General features: G+C 46.2%; 2 protein-coding genes across 3 annotated transcripts in view; one reads left to right on the plus strand and one right to left on the minus strand.

Moving 5' to 3' along the window:
* LOC135911477 (gastric triacylglycerol lipase-like) overlaps window positions 1-24,648 on the plus strand; it is a 78,260-nt gene that overhangs the window by 32,058 nt on the left and 21,554 nt on the right. The gene's annotated exons all lie outside the window — the stretch shown is intronic.
* LOC135911468 (uncharacterized) lies at window positions 786-8,548 on the minus strand. 2 transcript variants are annotated; one of them, XM_065443770.2, is made up of 6 exons: window positions 7,640-8,548; window positions 5,521-5,553; window positions 4,429-4,475; window positions 3,439-3,645; window positions 1,899-2,135; window positions 786-1,002 (listed from the first exon to the last, which is right to left on the minus strand). In XM_065443770.2, exons 2-6 carry the CDS (start codon window positions 5,537-5,539, stop codon window positions 919-921), a joined length of 594 nt encoding a protein of 197 aa, XP_065299842.1. In that variant the 5' UTR covers window positions 5,540-5,553; window positions 7,640-8,548; the 3' UTR covers window positions 786-918. The 2 variants fall into 2 exon arrangements, with proteins under 2 accessions (XP_065299842.1, XP_065299841.1); XM_065443769.2 differs by having other exon boundaries at window positions 786-1,005.

Here is a 24,648-nt window from a genome sequence, read left to right on the forward strand (position 1 = left end):
TCACTTTCACGAACTAGATGGCTTTCAGTTGCAGGCTGCATTGCTATAATGCCCGCCATTTCAAGGTTTGGTAAAGTTGTTTCACAAAACAGGAAACCGTAACTACGACGCCCGCATCTCGCGAGAGGTCTACCGAGAGCGAAGAATCCCGCACATCTGGTATTTCTTGCGTTTCCCTTCCATGCGGTAATGCGCGTAAAGGAAATATTCTAGAGCAATACCACTGGTCCTTTTGTCACTATTGGGAGAGTGTAAAAATTTGTAGTTGGAAACCTGGCGACGCATTTTGAAACCACCGCTTTTAAAAGGCAACACATCGACAAACTTCTCGCCGGATTTGGTCAATGTGACATCCATTGTCGTTGCCGCCTCGGATATACCGCACGCAGTCCTGGGAGACGCCTCCTGCGAGGACGTAGTCAGCCTATCTAGTGAAGATCAAAGGAGCCTGCGATAGCGATTCTCCTGCGATAGCGCGTTTCCCATTTCCTGAAGAAAATGGCAACACAGCTGCAACTCTATCGCCGTTGCAAGGAGCTAACACGCTGTCTATTCGACAGCATGTTAGCTCAGGCTAGTAGCTACGACACTGCGCCTTCTGTGCATATTCCTGTCGTGCAACGTCTGGAAACATTGGTTTCTTAGGTAATTTTTCTTCGCCCAGTGCATAACTCAAATTGCAGGTCTTGTGCATATTGTGTTTCCGTCGCGTGCAAGAGCTCGTACATAGGGAAAGCTTCATGGCTGTGAGGTTTGAAACATCACCTGACTCAGTTGAGGCGATATAGATAGAAATGCCAGAGGCAAACATTTATTTTTTTCAATTACACAGTTCCCATATTTGGCACGAATCTCTGCAGCGAGTGCAGAGTGGCTATCCCACAGGTTGTGGCGTCACACCGGTGGCGAGTGTCCTTTCTAGCTGCTCTTGCCGCCGTAGTAGGACGCCGGCCTCACGACGCTGTCGTCCTCACTAGCAGGCTTGGCTGGAACCGGCTCGGGCTGCTGAAAGAGAGGCGAGACGGTACGACGTAAATGCAGCGATTCGTAAATGAAACTTATTTGCCCCATAGTAAACTTTGAGTGGAATAATTTCATCGAAAACTGTGCAGTTTTGTTTTGAACTTCATACACCATGCCAGAGCGGTGAAATACGATAGGAAATTTAAATCACACTGACCTAGCGGCATTTATTTAATATCTAAGGCTAGGCAGAAGACATTGGAACGCCAAATGCGAGTGGCGCCAGCGTCTTATAGTACCCACACCCGATCGCCTTGATGTCAAATTCGACGCCTACTTTTGTCTTGTTCATCTGTAAATGCAGACTACTTCCATTCTAAATGAACCCAGGGTGCCACACTTTTTTTTTGGGGGGGGGGGATTAGGACAATGAAGCCGAGAAAACTCGGAGCAGGCACACTGTTGCTGAAGTTTTGGGGCTGAACTGAATAAAGACATGTTTGGCATTAGTTGTTTATGCTATTAAGGAGTAAGCAGAGAAAGTGCATACCAAAGTTCTACTAAGGTCAGCGTGACGTCACAATTTTTTTTTTAGGGGGGAGGGGGGCTTTGTGGCTCAGTAAGTTGGAATGCAGTCAAGGTCTACCCACAAAAAATGCAGGACCGCAGGGTGAGCTTGCGCGGGGACTGCAAGGGGTTATCGATACAAGTCTTTCGTTCTGTCACTCCTGTCTCAAAGGGCCTTTATTTTTTCGTATCGTAGCCCGGTAATTTGCTAAGAGCTCGGATAGTGTTGCCTTTCTTAGAGTTATACTTTAGCGACCTAAGCTGACTAACGACTGGTACGTAGTGCCACAATATTGGGAGTATCGTCGCTCTTCCATTTGCACCAGATGCTAGCACAGTGTGCACTAGCGACGACAGATTCTGCTTACGCTCTGATCGACGGGGGCCTGGTGCTTGGGTTCGGGATAGACTGCCGGTCGCGGCTGCTCGGAGGGCGAGCCAACGGGAACGCCACCGATTCCGCCCTGGCCGACGTGGCGGTTAAGGTAGTAGAAGCTCTCAGCCTGCTGGCACGGGGCCGTTCCCGGGGGATTGGTGCAGGTCAGGGACTGCTGGTCGAACATGGTGGTGTTGGGGCACACGAAGCTGTACTGCATCATGGCCACCTGGTGGGGGAAAAAGAAAGGCAGAGATAGCATGTTTTAAAGATGTGTTGCAATATAGCGGAAACGTAAACTACTTCCTTAGCGGTGACATTTCAAATGTTTCGTGAAGTTTGTAAAGGACGAGCTTGGCTGCTTTCTCTTCGAGCCCCTCACGAAATGCTGCGAAAGATTTCATTCTCGATTCACATCGCCTGCCTCCCTAGAAGAACGATAGTTTTATCTTTTCAATTCTTTACACTAGGATAACGGAAAGTAGCGGGACAACTCGGTAACGCACCTTTCTTTAGTACATTCACCCTTTCCCCTTTTTTTACAGACGCCTTTAACGCATGACGTCCAAACCACCCCATTTTTGGCTGGGAGTCCATGCTGTACATGTGCCACTTGTGCAACAAATAAATGGACATGGAAATCGTACATTCTGATCGATGGAGACTAGCACCTGCACTCTCGAGCTTTCTAGGCATAAAGGCTATAAAGCGCAAGACTATGTTGCAGCCGTGATTAGATACATCGCTTTTATTGCAGCCAACGCTGTGAAAACCGATCGAAGTTTGTTCGCGACAAAAAACAAATATATGACAACGAAAGCGCGGTGATATTTCGACGACCACTTTACCCGCGCATTTCGTGTGACTGCTGGCTGCATGCCCTACGCAAATATGCATAACCTGATGAAAGTCATATTTGCCGTATATGGGAACCCGCAAAAAGGCAGCCATTAATGACAATACGAGTGGCATTAGTACACGTGCTGCTCCTGTCGTTCTCTCTTTTCCTCGTCTTCCGCTATCTGTTGGTGTCATGTGGTTGCGACTAAAAAAAATGGGGCCACTCGGTTTACATTCCGGTTGCTTTTCCCGTGTGTCCTCTTTGCAGCCAATATGTCCTTCGAAAACTGCCAAATCTAGACCAAGAAGCGGTTCTTTTGATGCATAACCTACCGGCGGAGAAAGGGAATACATAGGGTGACTGGATACAACGAGCAGCTGTTGCTCTGTCAGGCTTTTCTGTAGATGGGAGGTGCGCAAGGGTAACAAATTTGTTTAATGGGGTTCAACGTCCCAAAGCAACAGCGAGGCTATGAGACACCCGATAGTGGAGAGCTCGCAGTACGTCATGACCAAATCCATGCCCAGGCTACGGCTCTCTCAAGGTTACAAAAGCTAAACCCGAGGGGCATTCTTTTACAGAATGCATCCACCGGAAGCAAATGCGGAGCCTTCAACACGTCATAGACGCCATGTATTGAATATCACCTATGATGATCTCTTGGGATCTTCAAACAAGCTCAATCGCTCACCTGTCCGTCGCTCAGAAGAACGGGGTTGCAGACATGGAAGATCTTGCACTCATTGGCGATGTCAGCGTAGTAGCCAAGGCTCCGGTGGGCGCAGCTGAACGAGATGTCGATAGGGCTAACGATGTCATCCGAGCCGGACGGAAGGCCCAGGTAAGCCGACTGGGGCGACTCGCTGTGGACAGAGTCCTGCTCCTGTCCAGGCTGATTCTAGTTGTTATAGAAGTAAAAAAGATAATTAAAAACACATGGCATGCACTTAGGTTATGTTGTCGCATCAAGAACACTCCAGACAACACTTAGGGCAAGCGTTATAGAAGTACTAAAAGGGCGTCGGTGGGACGCTGGCCATAGCAATGATTTTATGACAATTTAATGACAATTTATTTTATGACAATCTCAACGTATACGGTAAATATCTTGAGCTTGGCAGAATGTACCAGGTACATGGCGACAAAAAATCATAGTAGCCTGAACTAACTTGTAGCCACATCCTGCGTAACAGGCGGGTTATGTTATGTACTGAGGTCTCTCCATAAACGTAGCGGCAGCTTTCGAGACGTTGCCCAAGCACCACGCACTAGACAAGTACTCCTGCTACTTGGGAGTTCTTGACTGAAACTAACAAACATAAAAACAAGGCACCGTGTTAACGATCATATCACTGCCGATACTTTAAACCAGCAGTTAAGTAGAATATGCTTGGTTACTGCAGTAACACGCGCGTCCTTTCTGGCTTAACTCTGAGCCGGTTGGCACTATCAGCCTGACTGTTCATGCTTTGGTCACCAGTATTCATAAAAGAGCAATACATTTACGGACTAACAAAAGCCTCCTTTCATCCCAGTGTTGATTTGCTTTGCATTTGCTACAGCCGTAAAAGAAAGAAAATATTATGTCTTTATTGCCTCGTTTTCACAACAGGGAAATAAAAGTCACCTATAATCAGTTCTACAGAAGCATGCGCAAATGTGTGTGGTGGGATAGACTTACGAGTGGAACAGAGGACACGGTGCAGATGACCGCCATCAGGACGATAACTGCAAACAGGGCAGAGAAAAGTACTGCTTTAATACAGTTTGAACACTCGCAGTGGTTTCATTTATTCTCCATCTTTCGTAGGATTCACTGCCTGGTGATCAGTGGTGATGGCTTGGTCTGACTGGGCTGTTACAACCTTACAACTACAGTAGCAAGGCAGCAACTGTTACGGAAAGTGCCCTATATTTGAAATCTAACGTTGAAGTGAACATATGAGTAATAGTTGAAGAGATCAACGATTTGTGCATCCAGCTTTTGTTCCTCGTCTATGCTAGCTGTTTCGTGCGACATGTGCCGTACATGAACGCCGAAATACCGATTTAATCATGTTCAGAGCGCGTGCGAACCAATCACGCCAGCACTGCGATTGTGATAGTCCTTGCTGCCTTACCAGTGCACTTGAGTTCAAGACGAGCTTGAGCATACTGCCAAGACAGCCATGCAGCCCGCGATTCACAAAACAAAACGAAATTCTCATATCTGTGTGGCATTGTGAACAAGTTATTCGTGCCTGAGGCCTGCACTGTAAAAGTTGACATGCATAAAGCAATAATAACTAGTTGAGCTCCTTGAAATTCTGTAAGCGAATCGGGGCCTGTATTCACAAAATTCCCTTACATTAAAATTGTTCTTAAATGAACACCCTAGGCAAGGAGGATGTCCGGCCAATGGCATAGTGAATTCGACCCTATAAGCACACAAAACGCGGCGAAAATCAGTAGAATGTATACATGAACCAGGATACCTTTTTGATTGAAACGTCCGCCAAGAAATTTTTTCACATATGGATCAATGGCCTAATCAATTGTATCAAAATGATAGCCAACGCAATTCAACGCAGAAATTCACATGAAATGGCTCGAAACTGTCTAATCTAAGCATTCCAACAAGTGGGCACTTTTCCAGCACGTTAATCGGACTACTGCAAGCACGGCCTGCGGAAGGGTGATGATTCTAGGAGGGATAACGATGTAGTAAAATAACGTGTAATCGGATTAGACACACCTGAAAGCGAGATAAGGAAGGAAACGATGAGGTACTCACGGGAAACACCATTGGTCATGGCTGCAGGTGGGACTGGAACGTAAGGGAAAAAGACCATTAGCTGCAATCGTCGGCAGGGAATTGAATGGTTAACCCAAACACAAAGGGGGGGGGAGGGGGGTTCGTGTACAGAATGTCCGCTATTACAGAAGGCATATTACGGCTTCGGCATGTTTTTCTTTCTGCCAGAAAGAATTGCCAGAAAAAAAATTTGCCAGAATAAATTTAATCGCCAACGATAACTACTACTATACAGATAGTAAACATAACGAGTAAAACGTAGTAAAATAAGAACAAAGATCAAAGGCTCGGGAGTTCTAGAGTTAGATGAGAGTGAATAAAGTCCACATGCATATACTCGTAGACACCGGTAAATACGAGTCCGACACAGATCTAAATTTTTGCAGTGGAGTTTACAGCGTATTGTTAAAGTTGGGCGACATTTGTCGGCCGCCCATAAGTCCTGAATGAAAGGGACGTAGAATATGACGCGGTGTGGTGGCCACCCTTGAGATTCTGGTTAACGATAACAGCAGCAAAATTATAGTTAAAATAGTTTGCGCACCAGTAATTATGTCAGCAGCCTGCGGCTGTCGCAGCCAGTTCTTAGAGGATTCCCAGCCTGTACTGACAGTCTTAGCTTCACCAGTTTAGCTTGCTATCGGTTAGCAGTGTGCGTGCCCAAGATACAACAACTTGATCACTGGTATTATAAAAGCCATGAGCTAGTGTCCTTCATTCCTTGAGTACTTCAAAAAGGAAGTCGAAACTGTGCGCACAATGCCTACTGCATGTGCCGAGAATAGGAAATTTGCCGCCTTAAGATTGTTGTAATTGTTGGGAGGGGCCTTCGCCCTGCAGTGAACACATTATAGGGCGACGATGTTGATGAACAAAACAACTTGAGATACAATCGCGTCAACTATTTCCGGTTGCTGAAATAGTTCGACATGGGCAAGCTCCTGAAGCAGCAAGGCTGTAGCGAGACAGATCCCGTAATGGTCAACAAACAAGTTTGAAACTGCTGGCGTGGTGCTAACCGCGTTTACCCTATTCGAAAACATGTAAAACGCAGAAATAATTTTTTGTGCATGCGACACCCGCCAGGGCGATCTGAATTAAAGTTGATGCTTTTCAGAGAGAAACTTGTCTGAAAAGCAGATTCCCGATTTAGGACAAGATTTGCCGAGATTTGCCGATTTGCCGATTTGCCGAAAGATTTACCGTAAATTTTAAGCATAGAAGCACGAAGATTACAAATCCGTGAGTTAACATTTCGGTGCAGTGGCTGCCGAGAAAAAAAGCTTTCTGGTTCACCATGTCTTTAAACGGGAGCTCCCAAGCTAAGGCTTCCATGACACCACGATTGTGTTATTTGCATATAAAAGTACATCTAAAACAGCTAAAATTGACACGATACACACGAATCTAAAAAATTTAATAATATGGAATTACACCTCTTGCAGAACCCTTGTACACAACGTAACAAGTCCATGTAAGATATATATTGACATAATGAATTTGTCTGCTTGAATGATCTAATGGATGCCGTTTACAGAACCGTGATATCAGTTCCTGATGCAGAGCTACTTACTTGTAAACTTCGTGCTTCTATTTTATTCGAACTTCTGAATTCTTTTAACAAAATTCAAGCCCTAAATAGAAATTACGCTTCCAACAGTCACTAGAATTTAATATTCTCTCTCAAGTGCAACAAATTTCAGTAAAATCTGTCCAGGGGTTATCTCAGCAAAGCGTTTCTGTTTTTCGGATGTATTTGAATAGGCCGCGTCGGAGTTGGGCCCGAGCTAAAGCTTCCTCTTAACACCGCGCACCCTCCTGCAAGACTTCAACACGATTGCAACGTGGTGATCGTTGCAATATTTTCACCCTTTCCGCTTTTAGAAAACATTAACGAAAGGACCCTTCACAAAATGCATTCTAATGAGAGATGTGAAGATCACTTTAATATATTGGTGAGAATGGGAAGGGGAGGCGGGGGCTTGCTTATTATTCGAAAATATCTTCAAAAAGTATTCGATATTCGGCTCATACTTCATTCGGTCTCAAAAATGACTATTCGAATGCTACGACCAAACAAGGTTCAATGATCACTCACCTCAGATTCACTCCGAGAAGCAGGGCAGTATTTTTTTCCGACGCTTATGAGCCGCCCGGGACACAGCGCAGCCCTTAAGTAGGCTCACCATCTCAGTCCCTCCTTCCTCCTCACTGGTCCAAGAAAGCACAAGTGAGAGAAGGGCTAAACAACGCTGTTCTCCCCGCCCCAACCACACCTCGCTATCCTGTTTAATCCTCAGCCATAGACTGGCTCAAAAATAGGGGAGGTGGGGAGCGGGAGGGCATTGCTCTTCCCTTGGTCATGAAGAGCTGGTTGAAAGGGTCGCATAGCGTTGAGCGGCCTGTAGAACTCTCAAAAGACTATGGAGAAAGCAGGATTCCAGCCACATTTCTTGCGCGTTGAAATGAATACAAGCATCCTATTCCTTGATTTGAAGCAACGAACTTTCGATGGCCGTTTGTAACTGCGCCAAAGCCTCATGCAATCACAAACCGGTCCGAGTAGGTCCCCCGAAAGGTTGAGAAGGAAAGAGAGGGACCCGCCGGCCAAAGGTCAGTCCCCCTCAACCCTTTCCCGACCAACCAACTCCGGCTTCGTGGAAGTCCTCGGACACCACCAAGCTCACCGTGGCTAAGAGGCGCCCATATTCCCTGCCGCTGCAATGAGCACGTGTCCCGTCTTGTCAGCACGTGCAAACGTTCGACACGCACAAACACGCCAGTACAGCAAAGCAGACAACGGCATTACAAAGGCACTAATACGCTGAGGTGTGTGCGCCGGTGGGAGGGGGCGCAGAAGCTACACTTGCGGACAGTAGCCAAAGCACAAGGCCGAGCACTGCAGCCCCGCGTGCTACGTCACGGAGACATTGGAGTCGGGCAGGCGCCGCGTCGGCGGAGTGAGCGTGTCGAATCCAGCGGTCGTCGCAGAGCCGTTCAGAATGTGCTCACCGACCCCATCGCTCGCGCCTGTGTTTGCTTATGGCGACTAGTTTGCTGCCAGAGGGCGCGATTGTAGAAAGCGCCTTTTCAGAAAGTTTCTTCGGGCAAGTACTAGGAATTAAAAAAAAAAGAACGAAGAAGGTGGCGGGGTGCCGGGTGGACGCGAAGCTTAAATATACTGAAAGAAAAAGTTCTTCTGTCTGTAGATACAAAGCAAAGCACGCATCTGGCAAGTAAACTTTTTGCTTGCCAGATTTTGTTCCACACCTACCAACGAAGAAAATGTGATCGCATATCAGGGATGTCGTTGAGCAACAAAGTAGAAAGCTTGGTCCGTTGGTGCATTACTGAACGTCCAAAACCAGCGAAATAGACAAAGTACGCAAGATTAGATGACTATGGGACGAGATAAAGATTAAGAACTTTTTATTATGACCCATAAGAAGCACCTAGCCTCTGGAAGTCCTTAGGCGCATGCGTTATATATATCACGAAACCAATGAAAATAAAACTAATCTATAAACAAATCACCTGATAAACAAACTATTCGAGAAGGGTAATTACGTGTCACTTTACTAATATAAAAAGCCCCGAAAATGTCCCTCTCTGACTATGCTTCCGCGGCCCAAAATTTCAGAACATTAAAATATGAGAGAGCACCTGCACTGCCTCATACGTCTTGCACGTATGAACTGTCGGTTGTTGGAAAGAATGCTTTGTGTTCTTTCGAGTGATCATCGGTGCATCGGTGCGTTTGGCCGATGTGTCCCTTCCCGCATGACAATGAAATACAATTTATCATCTGCGTCAAACATGCATAGTTAGCAGCGTGGGCGATACCACATTTGCTTGTTCTTTGCTTTTGCTGGCTGATGCACCCGCACAAGTTAGACAGCTTCCGAGGAGCCGAGAAGATTACGCGAGCATCGAATCTGCTCGCCACATTTCTCTACTCTTAGGCTACATCCTGTGTTCCTTACGTCCTGTGTTCCTTACATCCTGTGTTCCTTACGTACGTTCCTTGACGATTCCGGTTTTCCACAGTGACGGCGCTTTCTATTTTTTTTTAATCCGTTGTGCCCTCTGGTTTTTCATGAACATTTCGATGCAGCTTTTATCAAGTCTCCTAGAAACCCAGCTGCAGATTTCCTGCCTGCTTTTGGAAACTAGAATGCATTGTGTGAACGCAACGTTCTTTTTTTTTTTGCAACACAACTTTGAAGCACAGCATGTCGCTGCCCCACTTTGTCTGCTTCAAGTGGCACGGACTGCAAAATTTATCCTCTGCGTCAAACAAGAAGCATAGTTAATAGCGTGGGTGATACCACACTTGCTTGTTCTTTACTTTTGCTGGCTGATACCCGCACAAGTTAGGCTGCTTCCGAGGAGCCGAGAATATTGCGCGGGCATCGAACCTGCTCGGCACTGATTTTTACTGTTATGCTACATCCTATGTACCTTACGTATAGTATTACTTGACGATTTCAGTTTTCCACAGTGACGGCGCTTCCTCTTTCTTTTTTAACCGTTGCGCCCTCTGGTTTTTCAAGAACATTTCGATGCAGCTTTTATCAAGTGTCCTGGAAACCCAGCTGCAGATTTCCTGCCTGCTTTTGGAAACTAGAATGCACTGTGTGAACGCAACGTTTTTTTTTTTTTTTTGCAACACAGCTTTGAAGCACAGCATGTCGCTGCCCCACTTTGTCAGCTTCAAGTGGCACGGACTGCAAGGTAAGAGCGCACTTCTGCGGTCGTGGTGAATGCATCAAACACACATGTACCCTTGTAATAAATGTCACTTGAAGGTGCAGAAATCTAATACGACTCCTTTCTGGGAGTTCATAATAAATAAAGTGAAATGAAATGGGACCCCAGGCGATAATCTAACGCAATAGTGGCCACAAAAATTGTTGCTTTGTTGGACGATAGCCTTAATAAAATCAAGAGATCAACTACTTAACGGCAATCCTTAACAAATTGGTTGTGGTCAAAACTTATTTATAGTGCTTGATCAATTTTTGCCAGGTCTTTAATTTTAATATGGGAGCTGCACTGGACCCTAAACAAGTGCCATATTTTTGCACATAAATTACCATCGCCAAATTCCACCATTGTGGGTATTAAATACTGAGCAAGTTTGCCGGTGTTTTTGAACACGTGCAGTGACTAGCGCCAGGGTGGCTTGGGAGATCAGCGCATAACTTTGCGACATTTAGTGGCAAGCAGTATGAATACTCCATCTCACCGGCTGACTTTCTCTTTTACTTTTTTGTGTGGGCGACTATATGCGTACTTCCTTACATCGACGTTTTCATTAATTCGTGTCTTATACTGATGCTGAGGCACGGATTAGCGAGAGACTCCGGATTTATTTTGACATGTTCGCGTTCCTTTTACCACGTTGTTGCAGTTGCATTTTGCAGTCAAGTTAGGTTTGGTAATCACTGTAGTGGGGCTGCTTGATGACAGGAACGTAAAAGGACTTAGCAGCGCAACTAATTAGGCCAGTTCGTGTTGGAACATCTCGTGTGTGAAGCGGAAACGCTGAACACCAATACAGGAACAAGTGCTCTCCCCACAGGCAAGACATGTGGCCTACTGCCAGCGCCGAACGTTTATAGATAGCGATTGCTGCAACGAAATAATTAAGTGAGTAAATAAAGAAAGCAAAAATGTGCTCAAGATATTGGGCATGCAGGATGTGAAACCGTACGTGAGTACGTTGTTCCCATAGTTCATTTTGGAAATTCAAATACCAAACTGCATACCGTGTAAATAGCTCGTTCTTAGGTCCTGGCAGTAAACAAAGTGAAGTTAGGTTTGGTTATCACTGTAGTGGGGCTGCTTGATGACAGGAACGTAAAACGACTTAGCAGCGCAACTAATTAGGCCAGTTCGTGTTGGAACATCTCGTGTGTGAAGCGCAAGCGTTTAGCACCAATACAGGAGCCAGAGCTCCCCCCCCCCCCCCCCCCGAGTATTTTTGTTCCTGTCGCGCGGCTAAACGTTTGCCCAAGATGTGAGAAAGAAAAGTGGTCTGGTCAGTTAGCAATGCCAAAAAAAAACATTCATTTGTCATTTTAGTAACACTCATTCCTACCGACGTGTGATGTGCGCATAAGATGAGGCAAACACGGCGATTGCCCTATTCGCATGCTTTGTTCATTCGTGACTCCCTACTGGTTGAAAACGGCGTTGTCTCAGCTACGGTAGAGAACCGCAACGAGGCCGCCCTCTGCCGCACGTCTACCTTTGGATACGGAAGGTCTGTGTTCGGCTCCCGCCTTTGGCAATTTGTCGTTTCGCACACTCTGATTTCCGTGCTGTATTATTTTCACTTTTCGATTGCAGCAACCAGTTGATCTCCGTTATGTTTTCCGTGGTTTCAGTGTGTGCTTGCATCACGCGTTTGCAACTTACAGGAAATCGAGTCCTTCAGTTCTCATCGTGGAGGGCCCTGACTTCAACAGTTTCGAGTAAAGTTAAATTATGGCTGCGCAAGGGGGTTGCGCAGGGGGTTGTAAAGGACGTCGTAGCGAGGGCTTCGCAACAGTTATGACCGCTTGGAGCAGTTCTACACGCTCTCAAAGCAAGGTGCCCTGGCCTGGTTCTATGTTCACGTATTAGACTTGACGCCTGCGGTTGAAAGGATGTTCCACATCCACCGGCATATAGCCGCGAGGCGGGAAGGGGGTCGAGAATTTCGTTCGAACATCTTCCGTTTAGACTCTGTCTCTTTCATAACGCAATGCAGTGTCAGTAGCTACCTTTAGCTTCTTTAGTCCATTTAATGGTCACCCCGCTAGGCGGTGTCACCGCCCGCCTCTCGTTCATGCGTCTTTCCTGGCTTACAAAGCCTACCTTCAAGGGCAACATATTTTGTATTGTAGAGTTGCACTTTACTAATGCAGGTCAACTTGTTTGTTTTTGCTGTCCTGTTCCCTAAGTATAACAACCAATTACTACTGCTCTGGAAAATTATTCTAAACTCCCTGAGTTGAGGTTTTTTTCCCCCAACGAAACATTCCTGAGACGCACCCACACATTGTTGAAGTCAATACAGTGAGGTCGCCGGGTAGTCCAGGAGTTCCAAGATGTGCGTCATCGCATACCTTTTCCTTTTTTCTCTCTTTTTTTCAGCCGTGTTCGGCTTGCCAGCTCTCCGTGCGAGGTATGTAATATGCTTTCGATGCGCCAAAAAATATAGCTTGTCTTATTTCTCTTTGATGCCTCTTTGAAGAAAAAAAAAATGTAAAACTTTTTTAAAGAGAAAGGAAGGAAACATAAAAAAAGGCTTTGATCTTAGAGCAGCGTTGTTCGTTCTTCTAACGCGATAGCTTTAAGGAGTGTGTCGGCGTCAGGCGTCGGCGTTGGACCATATCGTTGCACATCGCTTCGGCAAAAAGAATATTGAACCAAATTCTGAACTACGCATATCCAACCACTTCTCTACCACCGAATTTGCTTATACCTTGTCTTTCATTCTTTACAATGTTTTTCCTTGGAATTTTGAGAATCGCATCCCACGAACAAATGTAATGAAAAAAAAAAACACCGACAGCGCATCTCCTTTATGTTAGCTCTTCTCAGACTGAAATATTAAAAGCGCGTAACAATAACAGGAGATCGACCCCCGCAAGAGGCCACGCTTCTACCATCAAGCTCGCCTTCGTGCATAGCTTTCGGAGCAAGCGTTTCTTGATAAACGGTTACATAAGCGGCAGTTACCGGGAAGCATGAAAAGCACTAAGGGGTCCTTGAATGCTATTGCGTTCCACTCTTAAAGGCGAAGCTTAAGCGTCCTCCAAATTTTTACTTCGGTGTGCTGTGAACGTGTTTGTACGAATGAGACAATTCATGCATCACCTTCGCACCTGGACTAGCGTGCCGAACAGACATCTCCAGCAACATTTACGTCTTAAAAAAAGAAATACGTTCCTGCTTAACCGTGCAAGGTGCCCCTTACCAGAAGAGAAGCAAAGTCAACCGGCGACAAAGACGCGACCCTCTGTCACACTTAAATAAGCTTAACGACTTTGGTTCTTATTTTTTTCCTGCAGGTGCAGGGGGGGGGGGACGGGGGTGCAAGTGTGAGAAGGCGGAGGCGATGGGCGAACTATCCCCGAACGAGTGCCAACGACCTGTTCGCTTGCATTCTTTGCGAACACGAAGACCCTTTTTGGCACCGTAAGGTTAAATGTGGAACGCTGAAAGATGTGTCCTGTTCAGGCAGAGAGAGATGGAAGAATTAAAATACCTGGAATGGACACGTTGCATATCGTTCAAGAATATAGAACAACGAGACCGATGAATCAAGAAAACAACGGTATACACTCAAACGTCAGCAATCACGCAGACACGCTATCTTCAGTACCAACAAGGCCCACTTTAACATACCAGCGCATAAAAAGAGAGCCTTACAGAGAGCGGGAAAATACTATGCGCATAGAGAATGCGCAAATCACCGTAAAAGATCTAGAGAATTTAGTTGCCACTTGGGCAACCATTGGTTATGAAGTATGAAGAGGTGAAGATATCGCTTAGAAAATGTTATATGACGCTAACATATGCGCTTTTCTTTCTTTGGGTGCGTATACGTGTGTCACCGGATTTCCACAACAAAAAATGTGCGTACTGCATTTGTTTCTATATTACTGCTTTGAATTATTTGTTTAGATGTACATGTCATTTTTCTCTGCTGCTTCAGGGCTTTGTACTGTGTCGCTCGGTCAGGTTGTCTAATCCATTTGTTTAAACGGTGCGCATGAACTTAATGCCTGCGCAGTCACAAACATTAAATGTATTTTTAGGTGCGAAGAAAATGTACTTGCAAAGGCATTTTTCTTTTTACTGAATATACATCATGACTTTGAAGTCTGTCGAAAACTACGCGCTGTTTTCTGCACGTTACGAAGACGAGGCTCTAATAATCGCTTGCATACATGGAGACGCGGGGTCCTTTAGTACTGAGCATGCTGCCACCCTGGGGAAACTAACCTTTATGCGCATAAAAGCGCAGCGCGACCGTGGCCAGGAGAAGATTACAAAACACAAAGCTATGCCACAAGCACTTGTGATATAGCTTTTGCGTTTCTTCCTGTCTTTGTCTCAGTCGCGCTTCATTTTTTATCCAAGTATGAACTAACTCGCCCAAGCTAAAGGTTTACGGTACACGGATTCCCGCAAGGAACAACTACCTGACCCGTTGAAAACACATCATTGGGTTTCAGCGCAGACACTTGCCGAGTGCTCAATGTCCCGCTGCCGTTATGAGCTACCTTTCCTAATGTGCCGAGGATACTCAGGGTTATAGAAAGTTTGTATTTAATTGAAATTGGATGCACCCTAATGTCAAAGTGTCCAGCAATTTTAACGTTTATTTTCTAATAATAACATTTCAACTAATTATGGAAACCTCCTTTCGTGTTTTCGATTTTCACGCGTTATACGAGGCTCACCCAGTGTTCTCAGTGGACTAAACGAGACACCCTGTTTATGTTTGGAGATGGTAACACCCAGGTAATGGGTGATGTACAGGCCAAGTTCAATGTGAGTGGTTAGCAGTGTGTTCAATGGGGCTGGTTGGTTCATCTTTAGAATAAGAATGTGGGTTAATTGTGTCATTTGCCGTCACGGGCAGAGAATATGAAAGAATTGAAATTCTTACAACTGCTCGAACAAACCAGCTTCGCTGGAGATTGGGTTGTGATTCTGCAAGTTCGCACCAGCCTGCTATCATATATTGCATCTGTACACCCTTGTTCAACTGCCCTGTCGTAACAATGCCTGCAGAACTGAAAGACTGAAGCCTACCACGCGATGTGTTGTGACGATAATGTGTCGGGCCGATACGTTTACCTTCAACCGTGTTGCGAAGTGCTATTTCTTTGTTATTTCCTTCTATCCTGTTACCCGCCCATTGTGCCGTAGTCGGCAACGTTAAAGCTACCCACGCTGTCAGAGCTGCACACAATGAGTCAGCCAAATTGATCCTAAAGCGTACTCTATGGGGTGACAAAAATAGCGATTCAGACGAAAGGAAATTGGGGCTGTTTTCGGCTACCCTCGCCTAGTACCACTCAGCGCTTACGTTAAGATGAGCGGCCGTATAGGCCCTGCATTGTCACCTTGCCAACAGTGTATTTCGCACTGTTAGGAAGGAAGGATCTAGATAGGCGCCATCGTGTGTCTATGTCACATGTTGCCTTTGGATCAGTGAAATCGCTATATATATAAAATTCGATTGTTCGCCGTGCCTATGTGTCTCACTTGAAATGTTGACGAGGACTATAATTATGTAATTTGCATTTGGAGACGTGTTTGATGCTTAAAGGCTGCCCTTATAGGCCCCTTCAAGCGTGCGTCACAGACCACGTCACTATTCTGCAGGGCAGCATTGGACACGGTTCGAGGCTTTTGGTTTGCTGGAGTTCACGTGCTAATCAGTTTCGTTCACACGTATGTATGTTTCTCTTTACTTCATCTGGCTCATCTCCCGTGACATATCGCACATTGATTAACGTACCAAGTCTGTAGCTTGACTAAATAGTTATCATAACTCATATCGTTCATAAGAATACAGTTCGCACATTTAGCAGAAGATAGCTTGAAACTAAAACACTGAAACCACATTTTCTGCCCTCAGGATGTTGAATGAATAATCTGAGACAACTACAACGTTGAACGGGGTGCCGAGGTTAGTAGAGTTTGAAGAAATGTGGTGTCACGTTGTGTCGCGTCCTGCTCCAGCCGATGTTGGACAGGCTCCTAGCTACGACACTTCTAGGATAGCAGATGAATGGACGATCAACCAGCGGGATTTCTCAAAGAACCCTGCGTCAGCACTGGAAACAAAAGAATATTTCCTATCGAATCTTAGAGACAAAAGAAAAGGAATAATATTACTAGCAGTAAAACAGCTCACCTAGTGGATATATGCCACTATGTCATCCAAACCAGTTGGTGGCATTGTATAAGTGCAACGTTCATCACACTTAATAGGACAACGACAACTCTGATGTTGTTTGAAAAAAAAATACTCGGTTCTCAATATTACTCAATAAAGGGGTTAGTGTGGGCATAATGAGGTCAAAAACAGCTCTCCTGCTCCTTTTTTATCTGTGTTATTGGGATTAATGGAACAATGAACGAGAAATGTGATAGTAACTAGAATGATAATAAAGATTAAAACACCACGACGGCAGTTCCGTTCTCAAACCACTGTACACGCTGCTACACAAATGCGGGGTTAACCTTTGCAGAAGTCTGTTACATATTACGCAAATGCCAGGCGTACATAAAACTTCGGGCTCAGTCTACACAAGAGAACATAAGTGCACCACTGCATACATAATTACCTCAGCCCACTTATGACAAATACTGATATAACCTCCACACATCAGACACGGTAACTAACTGTTGCATGTCTTTGAAATCACTTTAAGGATTTGTATCTTTGAATCCTTTCGAAAAAAGGTTCTGCAGGCATGCGTCATGAAGTCCCGTCTTTGAGGAACAAATCCTGGCTGTCTGGCGCACCCGCGATTGGGCCGGCAGGCTAGATCTGTCAGTCCCGTTGTAGGATTAGCTGGGTGCGCGTTTTATCGCGTTTTGCTGTACCCGATAAAAGTTCACTCACTCACTCACTCACTCACTCACTCACTCACTCACTCACTCACTCACTCACTCACTCACTCACTCACTCACTCACTCACTCACTCACTCACTCACTCACTCACTCACTCACTCACTCACTCACTCACTCACTCACTCACTCACTCACTCACTCACTCACTCACTCACTCACTCACTCACTCACTCACTCACTCACTCACTCACTCACTCACTCACTCACTCACTCACTCACTAACCCACCCACCCACTCACTCACTCACTCACTCACTCACTCACTCACTCACTCACTCACTCACTCACTCACTCACTCACTCACTCACTCACTCACTCACTCACTCACTCACTCACTCACTCACTCACTCACTCAGGTGCACATACTGCGTTGAAAAGGAAAGGCGAAGACGACAACGATGACGACGAAGGCGCGAGCATGATCGTGCGAAGGGACCAGAAAAAGGTGAAAAAAAAGACCTCCTGGGAGCCTCGTGGCGCGAGCGTGGAACGCTGGAGCGCCTCCTGCCTTGGTGATAAAGGAGTCGGGCGAAGAAGACCCACGGCGGAAGAAGCAGCCCGTTGACCCATGGGTCCGGGCTCCTGTCTAGATCTGGTGTTCTTGAGCCTACGATTCAACGTCTGAAGCTGGTGTGTGTCTGCGAGCCGTCCAGTGGAGCACCAACCACAGCTTCTGTGCTCGCAACCTTCCCTCATGGCTTACGTTCCTACCACGTCGTGACACGTCTCACCTCCCGACTCCAGCCACCAGACGTTTTTACCTCAGCAGTAGCCCACTTGTCTGCACCATTACAGTCATGACGTCATCCGACGCCCCACACCGAGAAATAAAATGATATGTGAACTTTAATAATTTGATTGTGTAGTCTGGAGACTGTTTAGAGACTCCATACTTTAAGAGATCTATATTGACCTTTGTGAGCAGTTATATGTCGTCGAATTCATATAAATCATTGTTTGTGCATGTGCGACAAAGAGCTTGCGCTTCGTATTTCCTAAATTGGTCTGTTTTGACTACGTTAAAGAACCTAGTACGGTGAAAAGATCTAACCCGTGACACACGGTTATACTTGCTTCTCTGCCCATCAATAATTAAAACCTTCTGCATGCCTAACCTGCTTTAAGGAACGGTCTTTACTAATAATGGCATTATAAGAAAAAATTGGTACGTGGGGTGTTTGTGAAAAGGCATGTCAGTAAACGAACTTGAAATCTCCCAGAGGAAAGCAGCATTGGCGCTCTGTGAAATTTCTATTGAGTACAATTTATTCACGTCTGATTCATTGGCCTGAATCCATCACAGTAAAATGTCTGCTAAATGGATCTTTGACTTGAAACTATACAAAAAAAGTGTCCCGTTTTACGCGTTCAGCCATAGGAGATTACTAGCAGGCACTGCTACTTCGTCATGGTCAGAGTAGGAAAAAACGTTAGAGGATCGCCGGACATGCCAGTTTACATAGTATTTACATTCTCTTCGTTTGCTTCTTTTTTGGAGAAGGTAGGATGTGGAAAAAAGGGTGTGAGCATGTACCAGGAGTGGTATTGCATTCAAGGGAAGAACTCTTCGTTCACGGTCATTGACACTGGCGATATCCTGCACGTTTCCCTCTGCACATGGCAGTCGTTTTAGCCATGAATTGCTTGAGAACATTCGCATTAGGTGCTTAATGCACTGAAAGCATGCGCATGGCTTCGCATTAGCATACGTTGTATAGAAGTGTTCATTAATCATGCCGAATTTGCCGAATTACTGTGCGATGGCAATTGGCTTTCGTATGTAGAGAAAGGAATCGGTGATGTCGCCGCACAATCTTTAAGTTTGGAGCCCCTGAAATGTGGCCTCAGAACGGGAGGGCTCAGTTTATAAAATTTTTATTATCGAATGATGGCCTGTGCGGTCTGTGTTCGCTCTCTTTTTTCTTTTCTTCTAAAAGAGAACCTTCGTGTTGTGTGTACCGGAATGAATTCATGTTCGGTGCTTCCTGTGCAGCTGAGTTTCGAGAAGCCAGACCTTATTATCCTATTTTTCAACGCCCGTCTCCGGCACCGCATGCTATGACGAGTCTGCTGCAAAGTGGGCAACAAGTTTATTTTTTTTGGGGGGGGGGCGGGGGAGGGCGGTGCTATTTTCCTATCCTGCTATGCGCATGCGCGTACCCTCGCCCCAGCTGTATTCGAAGCTGCACCGTCATTACCGCAGGGTAGGTGTGCGAATCGAGTGCGCCATCCCTTGCATGATCGGCGGCAATTTCCGGAGCTTGAGGGACTGAATAATAATTTTGCTCGTGTTAGGAGTGTGAATATCGTTTAAAGGAAACACTTCAGCAGTTCCCAGGAAAGACTGCAAGCAGTTTTGTCGACGAAAACGACCCCAAGAACAAACGCTCGAGCGATAGGCTCAGTGCGACGAGTCTGATGCCAGACACTCGCTGTGCCGTCACATGCACAAACCGGCTGGGAATGTTCAACATATTGTATTGGCAGGGCGCGCTCGTCAATTTAAAAAAGAAATAACCTCATGTTACTGACTGTCCTGCCGAGACCTGTTTGACGCTTACTCATGTCCTTACCAGATGGCTCAAAGTACTCGCCAAGTTGTTATATAAAAAAGGCTGGTGCATCTCTCAAATCTTCGTTACAAACGGTGTGCACGTTGCATGCATGTCACCTTCACGTCGGTAAATATAAAATGTGTTATTGCCCGTAAAATTTAGTTGACGTGGCGGCCGCTAGAGGGGCCCTTTCTGGAAAACGTTCCATAGCGCATACTTGATACCGGGGCAAAGGAGGCAAGACAACAGAGGAACTAACTTTCGACAAATGTTTATTTGATGCGGTACATACCTAAATATACATGCACAAAGGAACGCAATGTCCTTTTCCAGATAACCCTACAGATGGCGTATTGACACATCGTGTGCCAAGCCTGTCCATCCTCTCGATCTCAATTATTTCTCTTGCTAGCTTTTCTTTATTCTTCACTATCTCTTCAGCTTCCTGAAAATCTGGCTGACTACCCCACGTGCTGCAGTTCGTGGCAAGAAGACCGTCCTTCGGCATGCGCACATTACCGATGTGTTCTCCAAAATCGACGGTCATTTAGGCATCTAGCAGACTTCCCGTTGTTGTATTTGCCGGAGCTTAACAGGATTCTCTCCATGGAATATATCCAGCGGTTATGCGCTTCCGATTGAGGATTCTTGCGAAGTGTCCCTTGATGTTGATGGGTGGGGTAACCTTGTGTATGTTTACTGTACACTGTGCTTCCTTGAAATACAATTGAAATGATACTGACTGCTCTGTAATCGTAGATGGTATTACTTGCTGTGCAAGTTGTGAGTGTTTTGACGCACAATGTGCTAACTTGAACTTTATGTGAGCTCTGCGTTAGTGCTCTTGGCATTTCTTGGCACTTATTTTCATCTATCCGAATAATTTGAGCTAGCTTAGCTTTGTTATGCACTTTTTTGGCTCGTTTGTTTGCTTGAACCGCCCTACGTTTTTGCAATGCACGGTTTGCCTAGAAGAGAAAGAGCAGCGGGCAAAACCAATGATGCCAACCTTTCATCACACGCATTTATGGTAAAAAATAATTCGCTATACAGGCATTTTCTAGCAACCCTCCTAGTATTAGAATTCCCCCCCCCCCCCCCCTAAGTCAATGTGCAGTTGGGAGCTACATGCACTAACCACGGCGTTTTCACGTCGCTTGCGTTGGTTGAGCACATCGGCGTGACACGCATCCTACACTAGACCACATGGTCACTGAACATAACAGTATTCTTGCGCACAAACGGAAATTCATGAGTGCACTGGAAAGTTCGCTTTGCCAAGCTTGGACTGGCGTTCCTCAATTTCAAGTTAAATCCGTAGTCAAAGAAAAAAGAACGGCATTTTCGCAGAATCACCGATGTGCATGTACAACTTTTTCTCTTGGGAGCACTTCCGAGGTCACGACAATTGCAGTATTGTAGCGGACGAGGACGAAGTTGTCTGCATGAGCAAAGGCTAAGTTCTTCAGAATACGACACCCCCCACTGCGTGAGCTCGCTGTTGCAGCAGTAAATTAGCTGAGAAGCGCGGAGGAATAACTGAATTCGGTGGATTTTCAAAATTGGGGGTATTCTCTAGCTGGTGATGACTCTGTACAGAATGAACAAAGTTCAACGTTTTTTTTTTAAATAATAGAATTCGGCTTACTAGTTCACGAAAACAACCTGACTATAGATGCCACAGCTTTCACCCACCATCATTATTCACCAGTATAAAGGTGAATGTACTGAATAGACGAGCAGTGTGGGAGCAATCTAAGAGCGGATGGGTGCGGGCTTAAAAGGATATACATTTGCATCTGCGTCCAAGAGCGGCGCTTCGTTCCACATATGGCACCCTGCGTCAACGCGACGATGAGATAACGAAGCAGCAGGCTTAATAGACAGTTTTGGTTACACGTACGTAGAGGCTTTGCGTACGTAGAGCTTCTACGTGTCAGGAGTGCGCATGCGTAAAACGTAGCGGGCGCGCGCGCGTCTCACGGACGTACGTGAGATTCAATTCTTTGCGTGCGTTTCTTGCGCACGTAGACAGCTTCGCGCGGGAGTTCCGCAAGATCACGAACAAGCGATAGCGGGCCGCGCGCGCGCAGACGGCTCGCATCGAAACATGGCGACGGGGTTGAATTGGTTACCGCCGTGTTCACATTTCCCGATAGATGGAGCTACGGGGTCCCTCTTGGCGTGCGTCGCGTACGTGTAGCTAAAAGCGTTTCAGATAACGTGCACGTAAGGTACGTAGGCTTTTCACGTTTGCGTACGTGAAGCCTCTACGTACGTGTAACTAAATCTATCTAATGTGACATGCAGGCAGGTGTGAGTGGGACCACGGCACTGTGATAAATAATGTCCCCGTTGTGGTGTTCGCTGCTCTGGATGTCGACGATTGCGGGCAATATCAACCATACAGCTGCTCAGGCACCCTGAATTAGAACGAGCGAAACGCACACGCACACGCGCACGCACGCACGCACGCACGCACGCGCACACACGCGCACACACACACACACACACACACACACACACACACGCACGCACGCACGCACGCGCACACACGCACACACACACACACACACACACACACACACACACACACACACACACACACACACACACACACACACACACACACACACACACACACACACACACACACACACACACACGACAGCAAAAGCACACAAAAATAAATTCACGTTTGTTTAAACTATACTTGCATTCATAGAGTGTTCCCCTTATTAAGATTTAACTTTAGTTCAACTCAGAGCTGCTTCATCCCTTTTGCGTACGAACAGAGCTTCTACTGCTTTACATTTTTCCTGCCATATTTTAAGGAGGAGGGTGGAGTGACTCACACGAATCGCCATTTCTTTCTTTTTTGTATAGAGCGTAAAGCAGCATTGAAATCGAGTGAAATTAAATATGTATTCCACTCTTTATGGCTCCTCGAAGTCTGTTTCTTAAGGCATTTTTTTTTTGGGGGGGGGGTTACGTGCCAAAACCACTTTCTGATTATGAGGCACGCCGTAGTGGAGGACTCCGGAAATTTTGACCACCTGGGGTTCTTTAACGTGCACCTAAATCTAAGCACATGGGTGTTTTCGCATTTCGCCCCCAGCCCCCATCGAAATGCGGCCGCCGTGGCCGGGATTCGATCCCGCGACCTCGTGCTCAGCAGCTCAACACCATAGCCACTGAGCAACCACGGCGGGCGTTTCTTAAGGCATGAAGGCATGTAAAGTTTCTCAGGCGTTATTGAACTAAACTGCTCAGCTCTTGTCAGTTACAAAAATAAATAAACTTTGGTGTTTTACGGGCCAAAACCACGATTTGATTACGCGACACGCCGTAGTGGAGGATTCTGGATTTATTTTGACCATCTAGGGTTTTGTAACGGGCTACCAATGCCTGGTACAGGAAGTTTTTGCGTTTCATCCCCGTCGAAATGCGGCCGCCGGACCGAGACTCGATCCCATGCCTTCCTCGTTAGTACCACAACGCCATAGCCAATACGCCACCACAGCGGGTTGTTGTATCAGTGCTTCTCCACTTAATGTTCTGTGTGCAGACTCTAAAAAGTTGATTCAGTCATGCATTCATATAGGTGCGTGACGCAAGATTTTATTTACGACCACAACTTGCATATCTTTAAGTATAGAGGTATTTGCAATGTTTTAGAAATGAAAAAGAAAAGTACAGCACCAGTAACTTAATTGCCACCAGAACCAAGAGGTTACTGGCATGCTTGAAAGACCTTCCTCGGGCGATGGACCCCTGGCACCCTAGCCCCGGGCACCAACATCAGCAACTGCTGGACAAATAAAGTTTATTCCTATTCTATCGTATGGCGACATTATTTTGTTTATGTACATTTCATTCTTTCATACCTCAAAGATTCCTGTACTCATTGAGCACCCGCTACACAACATACTTCCTATATCTTGCCCCAATATTTGTTAGCCTCAGTTTGCTCTTAATTGACCAGGCGTCCCCGTTTGCAGCTTTTGACCCCCAGTTCTTCTTCGCTATAGCACGCAGTACTGGTAATCTCTTCTCCGTCGCCTGTATCACTCTCGTTGAACTCGTTGGGATGGGTCGTCCATGTACCTGTGGAGTGTATATTACTGCGAGGCAAGTTTTCACCTCCGCCGTCGCCGTCGCCGTGCCGTCTCGAGTGCGAGATGCATGCCTGGCCGAGCCCAGCGTGTGTTGGGGCTCACGTCACTTGCTTGCGGTTGCCAGAGCTGAAGCACGCGCAGGCAAGGGCGAGCCAACAAGACGGGTTGATCTTTTTGTGCGCTACCTCTGTGCTCGTATCCAATGTCAGACGTCAGGCGATCGAACCAAGTATGCTTTCTTTTGTAAGCCTCCTTGGATCGAGCCAGCTCTGCCATGCGCTTTGTCCGCGCAGCCAAATTAACGCGACCCGCGCTCCGCGTTTGAAAGACACGTGGTTTGCTGCCGATGTGAGCCCTGAACGCTGGTGGCTTCAAGAAGGCTTTGCAAAAAAAAAGACAATACAAAAGGAAAACCACCCCAATGTGGGAGCGGCCCGCCTTGACTTAAGAGGTCGAGCCTCCGGACCTCATTCCAATAAATGTTTTCACACACACACACCGCCATGGGTAGGCTTCGTGCGTGCACTACCTTTCCGTGCACCCATCGTTGGAGGTCACGTGATCTGCTGCATCCCGGAGATGCAGCAGGGTTTAAAGTGTTGAAAAGGTCGCGCAACGAGTCGCACGCACACAGGCAGTGGGCTGCACTATATTGACGCACGCAATGATTTCTTCGATATGCAGCTAACAGTTAGGAAGTGTCAAGTGATTTAATGCTGCACACACAATATCGTGTAGAGCAGCAAACGTGTCCAAGCGAACTGATAATATATATCAAGTACGGC

Source organism: Dermacentor albipictus, chromosome 10 (genome assembly GCF_038994185.2).
Source record: "Dermacentor albipictus isolate Rhodes 1998 colony chromosome 10, USDA_Dalb.pri_finalv2, whole genome shotgun sequence".
Lineage (NCBI taxonomy): Eukaryota > Metazoa > Arthropoda > Arachnida > Ixodida > Ixodidae > Dermacentor > Dermacentor albipictus.